Below are 18995 nucleotides of genomic sequence, written 5' to 3' on the forward strand. Positions count from 1 at the left end.
ACTCTCGACATGTCCTTTATATGTATTTCATATTATTGATGTAAACAGTTGTCTTACTTGTGCTCTTGCACAGATGTGTATATTGTTATGCGCTGGAAATTTTACACTTCTCTTTTACCATATCTAGTACCAAGGTCATTCTTCTTGTGGCAGAGAAGAGGAGTTGTTGAAGGAATTGACTTTGGAGCAACTGGCGAAGTGAAAAAAATAAATGTTGTGCATATTCGTGAAAGGCTTGACAACGATTCGATTGTGATAGTGAGCAATTTGGGCTATTCCAGCTCTGGAGAAGTTTTGAATTGCAAGTATGGCCTGTTAGCTTTTTCTCGTTATGGTTTTTTATCTTTAGAAAGCAAGTTGTATTGTCTTTTTGTATAAGTCCATAAAGCCATCCTCTAGAAGATGTATACTGTCTTCATAACTAAAGCCTCATCCAGCAAAACCCGGTTCGTGCCAAATGGTGATAGCATTGTCAAGGTCTATCATGCTTTACAGATGCTAACCTCCATAGCAATTATTTTCTTTTTTCCATTGAAATACAAGGACATGCTTTTTGAATTCATGTCTATATTGACTTTGTCATTTGTGGCAAAAGGAAGAAAGGGTAGAATCTTGTTTTTACTAATTTCTCCACCCATCCCCAATCCCCCACTCCCACCCTGAAGTCTAAAGAGAGTTCCTGTAAGTTCAGTTAGTTATATAGGGGTTGAAAGCTGCTAAGTGAATCTATCAGGCTCCATACACACCAGACATGCTGAGTTCATTAGAGGCTGAACACTTTGGAGCAGTTCATGAGCATAGTTGTCGGTCAATTGAAGCAGCTCCACATTCCATCAATAGACACTGTAAAACAACTTCATGTGTACTAAGAGACTTCAGCTGCATAGCAAATGTTAAAAGTTCATTAATTACATTTGTTTTCGTAAAACCCTAACAATAGTATTAAGGCACTTTAGCTGCTTAGCAAATGTTAAAAGTTCATTAATTACATTTGCTTTCATATAACCCTAACAATAACTAAAGCTAAATATGATATAGTGTTCGGATTTCAAGTAGATTCATGAGATATAATCACTGAAAACCAAAAGTTTCTCAACTGGAGAGTCGTAGGCTCGTAGCTTGTATTTTGGTACTTTAAAATTTCAATATGCTCATGAACCTAATGGCTATCATACTCATACATGGATCGCTTTTCCAGGCATATCGGTCACAATACCCAAAATCCAATTCATCAATGTCGAAAATAACAGTGATCACACATTTAATATAGTATTAGTGCCTAAACTTAGGAAAAAATGCAGCTTTTCAATAGAATGCTGGGAGAGCTTTTCTCCACTGCAACTCTAAAAAAAACCTACATCATCAGTTAATTACTTATTTCGCATTTTGAAGTGCCATCATATTTTGAACTGTACTTTACATGGAAATGTGGAGGAAGTACATCTATACTCTTATCTGAATATCAAAGGCTCACTCATCATCTTCTGTAATGCTTCAGCACTTATGAAGTTGCTACTGCATGTGCCTTGGCGATTGAAGCAGATAAGCTGATTTGCATTGTAGATGGTCAGATTCTTGATGAACATGGACGACTTATTCGTTTCATGACTCTTCAAGATGCGGATTCATTGATTAGAAAGAGGGAAAAGCAGAGTGAAGTAGCTGCAAACTATGTCAGAGCTGTAGATGAAGAAGGTAGTTCTCTGGATTGTCTTGATTCAAATGGATCAAGCATCAGTATATTGAACAGGAATGGTTACAGTAAAGGCTACAGGGCAACATTTCAGAATGGTGTTGGGTTTGACAATGGAAATGGTCTATGGTCCAGTAATCAGGGATTTGCTATCGGAGGTGAGGAGCGCTTGAGCAGATTAAATGGGTATCTTTCGGAATTAGCAGCTGCGGTATATGTGTGCAGGGTATGGATATTTACTTCTTTAACCATGGGTTTCTTCCTGCTTGATTATTTCTTGATGAATAACTTAGTTACTAACTTGTTGAGGATTGGTTTCTTGTTTAGTATATTGCTTGCTTATTAGATGTTTAGCTGTTTACTGCTCAGGTTGTCGGGCAAATATTGTTCACTTTAATGTGAATAACATTCTCTTTACATTTTTTATTATGATAATTAATGTTTACATGAATATTCTCCGTTATACTCTATCATTTCTCTATCTACTAATTAGGACTTATGTTCATGTAAATATTAAATTAAGAGATAATATTATGCACTCCTTTTGTAGCTGATTTCTAGGGGCCTAGTCATTGTAACCCATGCAGGCACGTGTAAGCTGCTGTTTAGCTCCTGTCACTAGTCATGACTCATGCTCATATCCTCATGCATGCTTTAATGGATATGCCCAAATGAAAAGCTAAGGTCAAAATGCTTTCAACCTGCATTTTGCATTTGCTATGGACAATAATCTGCAGACCTGAATTCAACATTTACATATTCCAGATTTTGAAGGATCGCTTCTCTCTGAGCATGAAGTGCTTTTCCGACTAGAAAATATTGAACCTAGAATTGCGTGATTTACCCCTTAAATAAAAATACCAGTAGTATCTTTCTGCAGGCAACATTTTCTAACACTTGTATTGTCTCAAATACCAAGAAATTCATTACATTGCATCTTGTATTTGTACCTATATTTTCTCCATGTCCGTGTGCATGTGCATGTGTGCTTTCATGTCCCTTTTAACATTTATCATTGATGACCTTTTTTTCTTCTCCTGGCTAGGGTGGAGTTCAAAGAGTTCATTTAGTAGATGGTACTCTTGGGGGATCCTTGTTTCTGGAATTGTTTACAAGAGATGGTTCAGGTACTATGGTGGCTAGGTAGGTACCGTACACCGTTGTTAACTTTTTGTTGTCTTTTTAACAAATGTCAATTCCTCGATTCACTACTGTCAGTTTCTATATTTTGACTATCTAGAGTCCGTTTTGTGTTTGTTCCAATAATTTAACAGAATGTACAAAGATATATGTCTCTTACGTCAGTACTTTTCAAATGTTATCAGCTTTTTGCTTGAGTTCCTATTTTACTTCGGGGAATATTCTACTCTTATTTGGAGATAGTAGTATTTTTTATTGACTCGTGAAAGTATTAGGTAACACATTCTTTCATATTATATACAGCGAAAGTCAAGTCCCATGGGGTATTAAGGAGTTGGTAACTGGAGTATCATGTAATCATTGATACGCAAACTGTGTTTAAGCAAAACTAGTGGTACAAGAGCTATAAAGTCTCCCTTTGAATGTAATGTGTTTAGTCGAGAACAAATAGTTATTCCATAATGCCATTACATAATTTATCCATTCTCAATTTTGATTACAAGTGCTTGATGAAGTTGACTCTGGAAGATGGTTCAGTTCTATGATAATGTAGGTATAAACTGTTCCTGTTGTTTGACTTCCTGATTTTCAGGTGTAATGGTTTGAAGTACCAATGCTCTATATAATCTTTTAACTAGCATATCAGCCTTTAGGTCTAGAGTATATCGTTCATGTACTTGGCCGTAATTTTACACATTGTTTCTTTTAGGAAATAATTTTACACTTTTTCATGTTCATTTTAGTGATCTATATGAGGGAACTCGGCCAGCCAGAGAGACAGATCTTCTTGGTATTAAACAACTTATTCAGCCAATGGTGGAATCTGGCTCATTGGTTCAGAGGACCGATGAAGAGGTTAGCATTGCGGTCCTTTGTTCCTTCTTTTATTTATGCTTTGATTTATATGTAAGCATAACAATGTTCTCATTCTTGATTTCATTTAAACCATAGCAATGTGACAAACTCCATTCTGGCACGAGAATACTTCTGTTTTTTGTTCACAAAACTGCGTAATTGAAAGAGATGGTTCTATTATTGCCTGTGCTGCTCTATGCCCTTTCTTTGAGGATAAATGTGGGGAGGTTGCTGCTTTTGCTGTGTCTCCAGAATGTCGCGGGCATGGACGAGGAGATAAATTGCTTGGTATGTTTGTCTATATCAAATTACTGATATTTCCTAGTTTTCCTTGAGAAATGCATGCAAGTACATAATTGAAAGCATCCATAAATTAGCTTGTGATTTAGTAAATTCAAAGTTTGCTTCAGCAGTCTAAAATGGATCATCTAAAAACTTATCTGCACTTCTCTCTTGCCCGTAATAAATGCTTAATATTAGAAAGGGGTTTGGCTTTAGGAGCATCAAGTTCACTTTTCTGTTTGCTTTACATCTTTGTCAGGAATGATCAACCATTTACCAGTTTAAAGTTAGAATATGGGAAGACCTGCAAAACCTCCTGTAAAGCTAGTATATAGCATTCTTCCCTTGGTGCACAATATTCTACCAAGCTCTACTTGAATAGCTTTAATTATTTTATTCTTATCCTCAATTTTCTCACCTCCCAAACTGATTATCCACTATGTTGCATCTTATATTCGCAAATCGCTAGGCCAATAGAAAGAGAAGATCCACAATCAGTGGTCTGTTATGAATTTTCGGATCGAGAAGTGATGAAATTAATGAGCAACAGGAACCCATGCTTATAACTGCATGATGTCTATGATTTCTGTTAGACTGTCAACAAGTTTTAACACATGGATGCATATTGCAGTTCCGCATGCAACCAGTTTTTTGCTTTATGCCTTGCCTATTGTTTCATTTACTATTCTTTTTTTGTTCTTCGGATATTGTTCTTATATATTTATTATCTTCTTTTCTATCTGAGAGTATATTTTCCTTTATTCCTCAGATTATATTGAGAAAAAGGCATCTTCAATTGGATTAGAAAAACTTTTCCTGCTTACAACTCGTGCTGCAGACTGGTAAGCTTTTGTTTTGTATCATCTTGACTTGAACTTATTCAAGCATCTCTTGCTGGACCCTGAACAATAATTCATTAAGGAATTCAACTATATCCTCCTGCAGTTCTGTTTCAGAGAAGTTCCTTGTTGTAGCAACTGACAAATTTATATATCATCAAAATAATATGAGAATATATCATCTATTCTTGTGATTGATGGCTATGATTTGATGCTATGTTCCTGTTAGTTTATTCTTAAAGCAGTACTAAATTTACCTTACAGGTTTGTTAGGCGTGGTTTCTCGTCATGTCTTCTTGAGTCTATTCCTGAGGATCGGAGGAAGAGAATCAACCTCTCACGTGGATCAAAGTATTACATGAAGAAGCTACAACCAGCAGTAGGTGGAATTAGCGTCAACAGCTCTTCTTTTTGATGTTAATATGTCAGCATAAGGTTCAATGTTTGTGTGGAAAGGCCTCTCTAATTGTTTTGTTTTCTACTCACGTACATTCAGAAGATTCAGCATCTGTTTTGACTTTTCGGGATCCAACGATATGAACATCTGTATAGAACTCAACCGAAGGTTGACTATTGATATTGTACAGATAAAAAGGAAAAAAAAAGGTGGAAAGAGGACGTATATGCACTCTTTAATTCAAGAATGGTGGAATACTTCTTTTGGGCTGACTTCGATCTCTATACTGGAATTTGTTGATCTAATCTGGATTCCTTCATATAAATTATCATTGCCACAAAGTTCAAATTTACGACAGGTACTTGCAGAAGGATTGCATCAGTACCTTGAATTATCAGAAGCAGGTGAAAGGCTAGCCTCTGGCTGGTTAATCCCTGCCATTTGGTAGATGAATTTGTAGTTTCGAGTTATATCTTATGAAGAAATGTATGGAATTTTAATGGCAATACGGAAAAGGAAAGACGTTGGTTCCGAAGATGGCGGTGTTTAAAATGCTGATAATTTTATCTTTCATCTATTCCTTTGAAATCAGTTTTAAGTTTTACATCTAAAACATATTCCGTGTAGTTCTTTACTCAGCTGGTAAATTGTGACTTAATTTCTTGGATGATGATTAAAGCCAAAGAACCGACGGTAATATAATTAAAGAAGGATGCACCCCCTTGCTTATTGCTGAATTCCAAAAGAGTAGCGTTCTGATAAGCATACGCATGTGTCTACAGGGTTAAAAGCCGCATAACATGCATGCCTTCGTTCGAGAAACAACACAACACTCTGATAATGCGAGGATTCAAAACTCAGTCGCCGATGAGTTGTTCTAGTCTCCGATGAGTGGGCGAGTGGATCTGCAGCGATCTCTGACCATCAATAAACACTGTGCCGAGCCTTTTTAAATGCCCGGATGTAGAAAGCTGATCATGCTCCTGAGATATTAACAGTGTTTTAGATAGTTTCCAATCGATCATCAAGAAATTTGAAAAGCAATTGTAGATCCGTGTTGAGAAAAAGATGCTCATGAAACTAAGGAATTATGTTGATAAGATTATAGTCGGCATGAATAAGATGATTTTATTATCCACTAAAAAAGCGACCACATTTGTGAAAAATAAGAGAAGGTGTCTGGCTGCAACTACTTGCATTTTCCTCACTACACTTTTAACATCGTGATTTCGCTTTTCCAAGCAGGCCATCACAGATGGAAAATATCGGAAAAGGTGCTAAAAGATCGTAATAATATTGCATTAGTCTCGAACATTAAGCAATAATATGATAATGGAGGCAAATAACAAGACAATATATTTCTTCCAAAACAAATACATATATTGGCGAGATTTGACCAAACAACAAACAGATAAGCTGTTAACACCTAAAAATGCGTTTTTTTGCAATCTGATAGTCCTCTTACCAGAATAGAACCAGAAGAGAGTGTGTTATCTTTCTCTCTCTGCCGTGCTATGCATCCTTACGATAGGCTCTAAATTGATCCAGTACCCCTCGCGGCAATAACTGTGAACTCTGTACACTGGAACATCGAAAAAAAAAACTTCATAAAATAAAGAGTGTTAATAGATAAACGAACAAGGTTGAACATTATAGCTCAAAGTAACTTAAGAAAACATGGAAGTCCGCATCCATTTATACGGTATTTACATAAAAAATCAAATATCAATGAAAACAACAGCATGAGACACGAGCAAGTATGAGACAAGTTTGGTTTATGCAATAAGCGACACGTTGATTATACAAGAAACCAGTAAATACCTGAGGAAGTTATTACCAAAGAACAGAAATTGTTCTGGGCTTCCCAAATTATCCGAGAACATGATGCTTGTCCAAGAGCATTCCATATCAGAATCTGTCCATGGATTGGCAGTTCCTGTTCTTAACTCCTCCAGTGGATATGAGAGAGGGACTTAATCTCTCTTCTTATCCCGCGTTATATATATTGTATCAAATTTGTGATGAATTTCTTTCAGATTATGATTGTGACAGAATAGTTCGAATGTATGAGGAACTTAATCTAGGCCCAGCTGCATCCAGGAGTTTTTGACATCCCTATATAACTAATTTCTGCTCTCATCCTTCTAGCATCAACCCACCTTCCAACCTGAGCATAAATATTAGATAAAGCAACATAATGAGCAGGGTTTTCAGGCTCCAATCTGACTAAGTTCTCTAACGCTCTCTCTCCCATCTTTACATTAGAATGCATTCTACAAGCACCCAAGAGAGCTCCCCATATACCAGCATCAGGTTCCATTGGCATTCTCTGAATCAATTCCCATGCTTCATCAAATTGACCAGTTCGACCCAATAAATCCACCATACAAGCATAATGCTCCATTTTCGGTTCCAAGTCAAGTTCATTTTCAATTGATTCGAAGATCTTCTTTCCTTCTTCAACTAGACCGCCATGCCTGCAGGCAGACAAGACACCCACAAAGGAAAGAGAGTCTGCTTTGATTCCCCTTTTGTTCATCTCCTTAAACAATGCAACACTATCTTCACCAAGACCATTGGTAGCGTATCCAGAAAGCATCACATTCCATGATACAGTATCTTTGTAGTCCATCCAGTCGAAAAAATATCGTGCACAATCAATTTGCCCACATTTTGAGTACATGTCGATCAGGCTGTTGCCGATGAGCACATTAGTCTCTAATCCAGACGTGATCACAAAGGAATGAAGAGCCAAACCATCTCTTAGAGAAGTAAGCTCAGCCACCGCTGGAATTATACTCACGAGACTGACTACATTGGGCTTGATATTCTCAGCTCTCATTTCACGAAATACCAATAATGCTTTATTTGCATTTCCATTGTGCATATACCCCGCGATCATGGTATTCCAAGATATGACATCCTTACGAGCTTTAGCCTCGCAGAACAAAATCTCTGCTGAGGGAAAGTTCCCACACTTGGCATACATATCTATATTGGCATTTTTCACATGATGGTCAGAATCGAATCCATTCTTTATACTCAAACCATGAACACTTGAACCTAAGTCACAAGCATTTAAGAGAGCACAAGCTGGAAGAATGCCAACCATAGTTCCTGGATCAGGTTGCAGTCCTGTTGCCCTTAACTGCTGAAACATCCTAAGAGCATTGCAAGCATCTCCAAGTTGTGCATACCCATTGATTAGCGTATTCCAAGTTATAACTTCTTTGTACCGTAAAGCATCAAAGACTACATGAGCTGAAGTAAAAAGTTCACACTGAGCATACATTGAAATGAGAGCAGTTCCGACTGAAACATCCTCATCGATGGCCAATCTTAAGGCATAGCAATGGATGCACTTTCCAGATTTCACATCCAACAAGTCTCCACAAGCAGGAAGCGCACTTACTATAGTAACCTTATTAGGTACAAAACCCCTCATTACCATTTCCCGAAGTAGAGATAATGCTTCTTTGGATCTACCTATTTGGATTAGGGATGATATCATTGCAGACCAAGCAACGATATCCTTCTTCTGAATCCCCTCAAACAAAAATTTTGCCGTTTCTAAATCCCTGCATTTAGCATACATTGTCATGAGCACTGTAATAGTAGGAACATCAAAATCTATTCCTTTTTGAATAGCATAATTATGAATATCCATCCCCCTTTCAAGATCTCCAATCTCTGCCACGGCTGAGAGAGCACTCATCAAACTTACCTGATTCAACTTCAAATCATCTCTCCTCATTTCATCAAAAAGCTCCAAAGCCTCCAGAAAAAATCCATTAAAAACATACCCCGATATCATACTAGCCCACGAAACATCATCCCTCAAGCCCAACATCCCGTCGAAAATCCCACGAGCAGACTCAACATCTCCACACTTTGAGTAAGTATCAACCAACCCGTTAGAAACGCTAGCCCAAAAACCTCTCCTAACAACAAACCCGTGAAGAGTCCTACACAACATAACCTCACTCAATACACAAACAGCCGGAAACAAGTTTAGAAAACTCACCGAATTAGGTTCAATCCCAACACCCATCATCTCCCTCAAAAGCCCGAGAGCTATACTGGGCTCCCCTCCCTTCGCAAAACCCGCAATCATAGCATTCCAGGAAACGACGTCCCTCGTCGGCATTGAATCAAACGCTTTGCGTGCAATCTCAACCCTACCGAATTTCACATACATATCAACAAGTCCAGTCCCAATAAACAAGTCATCAATCAATCCTCTACGAATGACTTGGTTGTGGACTGATTTGCCCGTTTTGATATCGTGGGCCCCGACGCAGGCCTTGAGGACAAAGGTGAAGGAGTAGTTGTCGGGCTCCGGGCCTCGATTGAGCATTTGGGTGTAAAGTCGGATAGCTGCTCTGGGGTTGTTTGAGTTAGTGAAGGATCGGAGGAGGGAGTTGAACAGGATGGTGGAGGGGTTCTGGTGGAGGCCGAGGATGAGGAGGCGGGAGAGGATTTGGTTGAGTTTGGTTGGGCTGTTTATTGAGCGGAGGAGCCGGTGGTAGTCGGAGAGAGAGGTGACATTGGCGGCGTCGGTGGTTGGTGGTGGCGGGAGAGAGTGGAGGAGGCGGCGCTTGATCATGTCGGGTGAACCGTACTGTGTTTCCAAAAATGGCGGGAGAATAGTATGTTGAAATAACAAATGGGCACGTCTATCTGGAGTCCAAGAGGTTAGTAGACGATTAACCGGCGGGCTTGGATAGTGTAATATCTCTCATGTTCAAGGAAGCCCTACCTCTAATTTGCTGATGAATATAGAACATAGTGCATATTGAGCATTTTGACCTCCAGTAATCAGATTTTAAATGAAACCATATATTCTTTCCTCCTCGTTCATACAACATGAGAATGCGAAATCTACTATGTTTATGTTAAATTGTTAATAGAGACCAGAATTGCGACCAGAGTTAATTACAAATATACATCTGCAAAATTTCGACTAGCAAAGTAACCATTCAGAGTATGGAAGTGCAAGAAGTAAAACTGCAGCCGGAACAACGCATAGAGTGTCAAACCAGCAGCCAAGACGCTCATTAGAAATCGGAAAAAGGATAGTTTACTGAACTCCCCAGCGGTCTACAAATCTAAACAGCCACACCATCAAAATCCAAGTCTTACATCAGAACATAATAATTTGACATTGTTTGAAGACACAAAACTTGCTATTCCTAACAAAGCTAACGCAGCAAGATTCAGATATCATGAATTGAGAAGCTACTCCCTCGTAATTCGCAGACACTGCACCAAAAAAGAAGGGGATTAGAGTGCATTCTTCCAATTAATATATAAGAAGTGAATCCAACAAAATGTAATTAAAGATCCAGAAGATTTAGTTGTAGACATGCATAGTTTACAGAATCAAAAATAAGTTTTTTGTATAATAGCCAGTGTGTAGTTACAACGGTCATAGCCAAGAAAAGGCTTGTTTGAAGGTGGCAAAATATGTATGCTGCTCCAGGAGCACAATTGTTGGTCTTAGGATCAGAAATATAAGATGTCAAATATATCATTATAAAACCAAAAAGACTACAAAGAGAAAACACAAAAGGGACCTCAAAATCCAATAAAGACGGTTAGTATAAATTCCCTTTGCAAAAGAGTTTGGTTGCTTCGTCAGAACCTAGTGGCTCCTTACCCTCAGCCTTCTTCCCATTTCAAGTAACATTATGCCTGGACTTTTGAATCTGACATTCATATGATTATTTAACACAATGCCACTATAAATTCTAATGAAATTGATGCTACTAAGTGTATGGGATTTAAAGTGGTAAAAAGGAAAACATTTTGCATTTGGGCCATTTCAAATTACTGCCTATTTGCTTATTATCTCCACCATTACTAAAACATGGCAGCTGGTTCTAACCCTACTACCCTTGGTGCAATAGTCAAAAATCCACACTGAAATTCTTTAAACATCCATCATAAATTAGCATTCAAATTATCACCTTTGAATGGCTTAATAATATAAACTTTACAAAACTTATTAGGATAGTCTGCATGCCACTAGACTCCAAAAATCTTCGCTCCAACTGCCTACCAAACACTTCATTAATCATTCTCATTTATCTCCATAATACATGCCTAATCTAAGTAGGATGGAAAAAAATCCATTCACCTATTCCTGGATTATTAAGAACATCATTAGAATGCCTGAAATAATAAAAAGAAACAAGTAGCTGTCATCAGAAAGAAACACTGTGCTTCAACATCTCAAAATTGCCCCCTAAAACTCGTAGAAATGATCTAATGATTAACTTACACAACAATATCAGGTACATAAGTAGGGGGTACTGCAACATCAACAAATACCACAAATACACTAGCAAGTAACAATCAATAACAAGCTATCCAAATTATGCAATAGAATGCTTTTAGAAGGTCTAAGAATCTTGGATGCACAAGGTATTCTAATAATTAGTCCATACCGCTACCACCGGTATGGATATAGTAATTAATTTAAATAACAGTTGGAACCACTGTAAACAAAACAGGCAATTGAAAAACTATTCTCAATGTTCTCAACCAAATGAATGGGAAGAAATAGTGCAGACCTGAGACCAGTGATCATTTAATGCAGAGTACATAAAGCTACATACTGTGAATCTAAACTAGTAAGTGAACTTATAATCTGTCATTCACAGCCCAACACCAAATATTAAATAAATGTTCAATACCTAACCACAAATATAATGCTTATCAAGTGAAAATTTAATTACAAATCTAAAGTAGCGAGATGTTACCTTAAATGTTGCTTGGGTACATAAAAACCCTGACTTTAGCTCCCTGCACCAACAAAATAAATAAATAAATCACTCAAAAATCAAACAAAAACAACAAAAAACCCCTCAACAGCTTGTCATCTCCTCCACTCACCATGGCTTTGGGAGGCAAGTTGGACCTGAACTTAGCCCTGACGACGCCGCTGTTGCCGTGAGGGCGAGTGACCTTGCCCCAGATGCATCTGTAGTGGGACCCGCCGGCCTTGACCTTGGCCTTGTAGATGTAGGCCAGTCTCTTGCCGCAGTACCACGCAACCTCCTCCTTGGTGTTCACTCCCTCGATCTGAAGCAGCGACGTGTTCTCGTACTGGTTCGACTTACACAAAATAACAAAAAAAAAAATCTAAAAAAAATTGGAAAAATATTATTGATGTCGGAGAGGTCTTAGGCAACGGAGATCTGACCTCTTGTATCCGAGAACGGTGCCTCGGACGTACAATCTGCAATCATAAAGATGAAATTGTGAGTTAAGAGACGGAGAAAGAGAAACCCTAGGGCTTCTTGAGATCTGAGGATTTTGGGGGAGAACCTGACGCGCTCTCCTTGCCTTCCCTGGACCATTTTTGCCGCAGAGGGATGATTGAAGACGCCGACAACGGAGAGAAACCCTAGCTCGTTTCCATGGAGGCTTTCGAGGTGACTATTTATATGGACCGCTCTGTTTGCTGGACTTTGAGGCGGGTAATCAGGCCCAGCCCAATTGTCATGGACCTTATTGTTTGACGGGCCCGAGTCACGGTGTCAGTGCCTTTCCGATTGTCATGAACCTTACGTGTTTCGTAGGTTAGGTTTTACAATTCAGAAAAAATTAACGGTGCAGCCTGTTGTCTGTTTATCATCATCACATATGTAATATTTTATCATCCCTTAATTAAACAAAACAAAGATGCTAATAAGAAAAATAAATAAATAAAACTAAAACCATTTTCCCCCTTTATGCTATGCTGCTTAATGTTAATTGTATGAGTTAAATTCATCAAACACTTCTTGCAATGGACTGTGAAAATAGAACTAAAACCATCTTATTTGATAAGTCGGCCTGTATGCTTATTTCCCCCACTGTTTATTCGTCTCATGCGTCTCGTGAAATTTAATTATACCCATAATTGGTCCTCTTCTTGCCAACTAATCCATCCGTACAATAAAACATAAACGATCAAGATCAACGTACCCGCCAGAAATATAAAACTCATAAAATCAACGCGGACCAACCGAAGATACAAACAAACTGACCCATTCTCTCACTCGCCAGCTTCCTTCGCTACAAAGAAAAACCCCCCGCTCCCATTTAAACTCGTCGCCGCTTCATTCGGTCCAGCGATCAAACACTTAGTCTGCACGATTCTCCAACAAAAATATAATAAAATGGAGCAGGCTCTGCTCTCAGATCAAAAGCAAGAAGAGAGCTTGAGTTACTATCAGTACGTTGGTAGAACCGCCTCCTTCAGCGCCCCGTCGGCGATTGGAGAGGAGGTCAGCGTTGACGAGATCCGATCCGCTTCCGTCTTCTCTGATCCTAACTATTACCCGCCTTCGATTCATTCTGCTCTCGTCGCTTCGCCTGAATCCGATCCGTCTCAAGGTTAGGGTTTCAGCTTTTTATCCGCTGGGACCTGGGGGAGATTTCTTTTTTAGTTGGGGATTTTCTTTTTTGTGGTGCGATTATTTTGATTATTTTGTAGGTCAAGCTCTCGTTTTTCAAGGAGGATACGGGGAAGGTTTTCAACAAGGATACATTTCAAATCAATTCGGGAGGTGAGAATTGTTACTGTGCGCTTCTCAATTTCTTTCTCTTTCAAGTAAAGAGAGCTAATTTCTAACACAATTTTACATGAGGATGTAATTGACCCGTTTAAAGAAAATTTAGGGTAGCGTCCCATTCTTGAAGGAAAACGAGGGTAGCCTTGATAAGGGAAATAGCCGCCAATACTGTGAATAAACTACAAAGTTGGAGTTTGAGTTATAAAGATAACCAATGGCTTATGCGGTAGCTAAGCTAACATAAATCAGAAGATTTCCTTATTTTTGTATAACGTCACCGTGTGGCTATTCTATACCTCTTCATAATGTATGCATCAGCTACATGTGTCTTTTTAATAGATTTTTTTAAAAAAAATTATGAAGCATATATCTTCTCTATCATTTGAACAGTTTGTTCATTGATATTACACGTAAATAAATCATGCAGGCCAATATTGGATGAGGTGGAAATCCGGCAGCTACTTATTGATCATGTTGGTCATCGCTGTTGTTGGGCGAGCCAACCAGCTAGGAGGTGGAAAATATCTGCCATTGAAGATTGCAATGTATATGTTGGAACTTTAGAAACTTTCATAGAGGAGAGAGAAACTGTTAGGGAAACTGAGCCGTATGCTGGTGGGGAAACTGATGGAAAAGGTACGGGGCTGGAACTGGGATTGTGGGAACTGGACTTGAGGTCGGAATTTCCTCTTCTCTTTGTACCACACAAAGAATTGAGGGCAAAAATTCCTCATTCGGAAGCTAAGGAGAAATGCTCAGGTATGAATTTGCTAGCTTATGCTTTGAAACCCAGTCGATAGAATTTTGCTAGCAAGTGTGGTTAGTTATGTTCTATGTTTTGTCCATTATGTCGTAATATTATTGTAACTTGTTAAAATTACTGTTATTGCAAGATTGTAAGAAAGTTTAGAACTGTCTTAAAACTTTTTATTTTTATTGTTTTTGGATTCAGAAGAGTTTTATTCTTGGCTAGCATATTGACATAGATATTGTCTTTAGCATATTGACCATTTCTTTTATTTTCTTCCTTGTTGGCTCCACTGGGGAACTATCCTTGCTTTACAAAGAGTTCAGTACTTGATTTTAATAATCTGCTTTATTTTATTGTTCTATGAAAACCACAAGGGAAGATAGTGGAACTGGAAGCTTTATTTCTCTAGTAGGCATCTGTGATGACTTCATTTTAGTTATCCTTGCACTATGATTTTCTATGAAGATACTATTGGGGAAGATATAGTCTGAGATGCCTGAATATACATGCGGTCATACATATATACCAAGATATTGTCGTGTAAGACGCGCGCGTGCTCATTAACACATGCACAGTAAGACTTTTTTTTCCCTTTTTTATTTTGTTTATGTTTTTGTTTTTTGTTTTTTGTTTTTATTTGGGGCAGCAGGAGCAAAGAGGGTCGTGGAATGGACAGGGTACAGCGGAGGAGGGGGAAAGGGGTTGTTAGGGTTGGGTAATGAAAGGAGATATGAAAGGGAGCTAGTCGGGTCAGAGGCAAAGTTGTGTCTGGTGTAGAACGGGATATGAGAATTATGTAGAGAGGGGCAGTTGGTTTCTTTTAAGAAGGAGAAGGGTATTTTTGGATATTTTTTTGCCTCTGTAATACCATATACATAAACACTGAAATACTATATGTGGGTTAAAATTATTGGAAATGGGTCTTTTGGGTGTATGCATGATTTTAGAATGGGTGGATTCAAAAAATAAATCATAGCAAAAGAATGGGTTTAAAATTTAAAAAAAGATCCCTCACAACAAAGAACGTAAGGAGAAGAGGGATAGGAGAAGAGGGATAGACATAAGAAACTGAGAGGTACAATCGCTTGCTTGGTGTGTAGAAAGTGCTCATTTTCCCTTGATGCTCCCGCCTTGTAACATAGACATCAAGCTTGAGATTGGTAATTAACCCTTCTCCTAAGACTATACTAAGCATGCCTCCGAATGGATATTAACTTACATGTCTGCTAAGTGGCATTAATTTAAATGGAGGACGATATGCTCTTTCATTCTGTATCAAACCTGTGCTATTTTGTCTCATGGTGTCGTTCTATCGTAGTTTTCACACTTCTCCTGGTCAGTACATCTGCAATAAGAATCTTGGAATTTGTCCTGAAACAAATATAGATAGTATGCTCCCAAATTTCCAATTCATCAATTTGATGCCGTGAAATGAAAGAAGGATATCATCAGAGGAGAAATACACAGAACATTACTCTTACTATATAACTTCCACTGGCCAGGCTTCAGCCAGCACCCTTTCCAACTCCACTATCAGATTAAAAAAGAGAGAAGATACCCACTCTAGGGCCTGACAGAGTGGCAGGTATGGATCTCTAGCTTGAATCTGCGGTTAAGCTAATGCTTCTGAAGCTTCAAACATTTTTTTAATTCTTCATGGCTTCATCCATAGTTTTATAGAGTGGTAGGGTTACGTTTATTGATAATTTTAGTTTTTTAATATTTTCATCAGTTTACCAATTTCCCCCAAGATTTCAATACATGAGAAGAGCTGGTTAACTAGCTTTGGTTGCTCCTAAAATGTTGATTTCAATACATGAGCTGGATACTTTCTCGTTGATTGGAGCTAAACTGTATCTTCTTTGCTCCCAGTTTAATGCACTCTGGATTGTAATGTTTTAATTGGCAATCAATGTCTCCATCTCTCTCTATGGTCTCTAACTTGCAGCCAAGTCCACTAGTTACACCATTCTTTAATCTTGTAGTGTTGATGGGAAGACTGTATCTTTTTTGACCCAATTTATTGCTTACTTAGGATTTTAATGTTTGAATTTTCAATCATAAGGCATGTTTCTCCCTCACACACATCTGTAATTGTTTTTTTTTCTTTCCCATCCTTTTGAATTTTAGCATATTTTTATTACCTAACCTGCCTTAATATTTAGCTGTCTAGTTTAATGACGGTTCTTTTTTCGTTTTACAATCTTAATTTTCTGCATCTTCTGTTAGTAACTTAGTAATTGCTTGAATATAATTTATAAATATCTGACAGGGTGTCAAGGTCGAGGAGAGATTCCCTGTCCTACTTGTAATGTCGGTCTAGAACCTGGGTTTTACAAGGAGAATCAGATGAGTCAATGTCATGTATGTTATGGGAGAGGACTGATAGCTCATCGAGATGGATCTGATACAATGTAAAGGAGCAATACCATTTCATCACTTTTCTTTTGCATATAATTGTAAACTGGTAAGAAATTCATACTTATATATGTGGTACTGATGTTTTGCAGATGCAACAAATGCAATGGTAACGGGAAGCTACCATGTGTTATGTGTGCCTCACATGGATTAATTAAATGCCAGACATGCAATGGACAAGGTTCTTTACTCACTCGAAACATTGCTCTTGTTAGATGGTAAGCAGAGTTTATACACTGTGATCCTTGCACCATTGGGTGCTGAAAATACTTAAATCTATCAGCTAAATGATGAACAAATTGATAATATTAGTAAAAACTGAAGCATCTGTACTTTGAATATTCTGTCGTTTTCAATTAGTTGGGTTGGTACACAGCATGCACTATGATATGAGAATGCCAGGGGACCAACCTTGGTCTACTCGTGCATCCTGCGCTTTTTGAGTGTACAATTTAGCTTCAAAAATATCGTAAGATGAACTTTTGTTTGTCATGTTGAAGACTTGTATACATATGCCTTTAACAATATTGTGGGCAACATTATATTAGCTTTCTTATGACATTTCAGCTATGATCACATTAATGATTCTTCTATAGAACTAGAATACCTTTGTTTAGTTGCTTTGAAGATTCTTCACTTAGCATTGCAGGTTTGCAGCCTGTGAGACATGAAGTTTGATATAAGTTAATAAGGCACAAATTTCCGACATCATCTTGATTATGAAATAGTTGCTCAAAATTTCCTAGAACCAATACTTTCAGCCTATCCATGAAATTCCGCAGAAACTAGTTGACACCATTATCATCAAATGATGTTTATTAGGAACAAAATTAATTTTGAAACCTTAATTCTTTGTCTAGGAGGACGCTCTCAAACCGCAAGGTTAGTGCCACCACTGGAGCTGCATCGGTTCCTGATGAGGTATTCCACAAAGCCAGAGGCGTCCAGCTCTACAACACGCAAGCATATCAATGCAATCCTGCATATTTTGCTGATTCATATTTGCTCAACCGCTTCTCATCTGAAGTCATCGCTGACCGAACTCCCATTCCCCCTGCCTCGAGAGTCATCTGTGAGCGTCACACAATCTCAGTTGTGCCTGTAACACGTGTCACCATGGCTCATCGCAATAAAGCCTTCAGTTTCTATATCATTGGAGTTAATAGAGAGGTATATATAAGGGATTATCCTTCGAAGTTCTGTTGGGGCCTCTGCTGCTGTTTGGAGTGGTTGAAAGTATAACATTTCCACCTTCAATTTTTCAAATTGCTGCTACTTGTATGTAATTTTGTTATGATTTATATGCTTGAGTACAATTGTTTCTGTATTTGCATCGTCAGTGTATTATAAGTTTATATATGCAATGCGTGAGTGCATAATTTTGGTTATACTTTTTCTTGTTTTGGACGTTTTTCTGTGGAATTTATGTGTCAGATAATTTAAGAACTGTCGTGTTTTTTATATGTTTTTGGTCTTTGTTAGTTATGACTATTATCACTTATTTATAATTGTTATTTTACGTTTGGTATTATAGTATATCTACGCAAAAGGATCAAATTGCTGAATGCCTATCTGTACTTTAAATTTCTTTATAAATTTATGTTCGTGTGATCATCTGTGTATTTTTTTTTTACCGCGAGTTTATTTATGAACCGATTGACTGCATAATTTTGGTTATAAATTTTCCTCGAGTGGAACGTTGATTTTGGTCGTTATCATCTTATGTGTAATGATTATTATGTTTTCGCCCACTGTTGCTGATTAGAGTGGTTGAATAAACTTCATACCAAGGATTAGTAACATTGTTGGGAATATTAGCTGTTTAGACAATAATTAATACGAAATTAAGTTATAAACAGTTGATTATTAAATCAGATAATATCAGATAAATATTATAACACAGAAATAATATAATTTAAACAAAAAATAAATTATGTTAGAAATACGGCCTGATGGTCGAGGCGTGCAAGACACTGTCCCAAGAATCTAATTGTCCCCTCTCGTGCTAGGCTATACGGTAATAGTTCTCGGAGATATAACGACCCTCGGTCAGGCG

General features: G+C 37.9%; 4 protein-coding genes and 1 long non-coding RNA gene across 6 annotated transcripts in view; 3 read left to right on the forward strand and 2 right to left on the reverse strand.

The window, feature by feature from the left end:
• Positions 1–5741, forward strand: part of LOC109829794 (probable amino-acid acetyltransferase NAGS2, chloroplastic) — an 8507-nt gene extending 2766 nt beyond the window's left edge. Inside the window, exons 4-10 of the mRNA XM_020396835.1 lie at positions 154–305; positions 1499–1919; positions 2739–2836; positions 3577–3700; positions 3814–3976; positions 4740–4812; positions 5074–5741. Coding sequence (XP_020252424.1) covers positions 154–305; positions 1499–1919; positions 2739–2836; positions 3577–3700; positions 3814–3976; positions 4740–4812; positions 5074–5224 — 1182 coding nt within the window. The 3' untranslated portion in view covers positions 5225–5741. The remainder of the gene's footprint in view (positions 1–153; positions 306–1498; positions 1920–2738; positions 2837–3576; positions 3701–3813; positions 3977–4739; positions 4813–5073) is intronic.
• Positions 5909–9929, reverse strand: LOC109829795 (pentatricopeptide repeat-containing protein At2g39620). Of its 2 annotated transcripts, none has more exons than XM_020396837.1 (2): positions 7044–9929; positions 5909–6189 (listed from the first exon to the last, which is right to left on the reverse strand). In XM_020396837.1, exon 1 carries the CDS (start codon positions 9810–9812, stop codon positions 7287–7289), a length of 2526 nt encoding a protein of 841 aa, XP_020252426.1. In that variant the 5' UTR covers positions 9813–9929; the 3' UTR covers positions 5909–6189; positions 7044–7286. The 2 variants fall into 2 exon arrangements, with proteins under 2 accessions (XP_020252426.1, XP_020252425.1); XM_020396836.1 differs by lacking the exon at positions 5909–6189 and adding an exon at positions 6671–6788 and having other exon boundaries at positions 7028–9929.
• Positions 10236–12671, reverse strand: LOC109829796 (60S ribosomal protein L35a-1-like). Its single transcript, XM_020396838.1, has 5 exons — positions 12539–12671; positions 12411–12449; positions 12104–12329; positions 11971–12013; positions 10236–10468 (listed from the first exon to the last, which is right to left on the reverse strand). Exons 1-4 carry the CDS (start codon positions 12568–12570, stop codon positions 11972–11974), a joined length of 339 nt encoding a protein of 112 aa, XP_020252427.1. The 5' UTR covers positions 12571–12671; the 3' UTR covers positions 10236–10468; position 11971.
• Positions 13235–18329, forward strand: LOC109829797 (protein SSUH2 homolog). Its single transcript, XM_020396839.1, has 6 exons — positions 13235–13591; positions 13692–13764; positions 14198–14529; positions 16794–16935; positions 17032–17157; positions 17800–18329. Exons 1-6 carry the CDS (start codon positions 13375–13377, stop codon positions 18179–18181), a joined length of 1272 nt encoding a protein of 423 aa, XP_020252428.1. The 5' UTR covers positions 13235–13374; the 3' UTR covers positions 18182–18329.
• On the forward strand, positions 14536–15438 carry LOC109829798. Its single transcript, XR_002244142.1, has 2 exons — positions 14536–15095; positions 15171–15438. It is a non-coding gene; the product is annotated as an uncharacterized LOC109829798 (long non-coding RNA).

This window comes from Asparagus officinalis, chromosome 2 (assembly GCF_001876935.1).
Source record: "Asparagus officinalis chromosome 2, Aspof.V1, whole genome shotgun sequence".
Classification (NCBI taxonomy): Eukaryota; Viridiplantae; Streptophyta; class Magnoliopsida; order Asparagales; family Asparagaceae; genus Asparagus; species Asparagus officinalis.

Excerpts from the sequence above, each read along its gene's own strand:
- LOC109829797 (XM_020396839.1), top strand. The coding sequence starts at position 13,375 with ATGGAGCAGGCTCTGCTCTCAGATCAAAAGCAAGAAGAGAGCTTGAGT. Across the intron at positions 13,592-13,691 it reads TGAATCCGATCCGTCTCAAG|GTCAAGCTCTCGTTTTTCAA; the intron begins GTTAGGGTTTCA and ends ATTATTTTGTAG. Across the intron at positions 14,530-16,793 it reads AGCTAAGGAGAAATGCTCAG|GGTGTCAAGGTCGAGGAGAG; the intron begins GTATGAATTTGC and ends AATATCTGACAG.
- LOC109829796 (XM_020396838.1), bottom strand. The coding sequence starts at position 12,570 with ATGGTCCAGGGAAGGCAAGGAGAGCGCGTCAG. Across the intron at positions 12,450-12,538 it reads AGGCAAGGAGAGCGCGTCAG|ATTGTACGTCCGAGGCACCG; the intron begins GTTCTCCCCCAA and ends TTATGATTGCAG. Across the intron at positions 12,014-12,103 it reads ACTTGCCTCCCAAAGCCATG|GGAGCTAAAGTCAGGGTTTT; the intron begins GTGAGTGGAGGA and ends TTGTTGGTGCAG.
- LOC109829795 (XM_020396837.1), bottom strand. The coding sequence starts at position 9,812 with ATGATCAAGCGCCGCCTCCTCCACTCTCTCCCGCCACCACCAACCACC.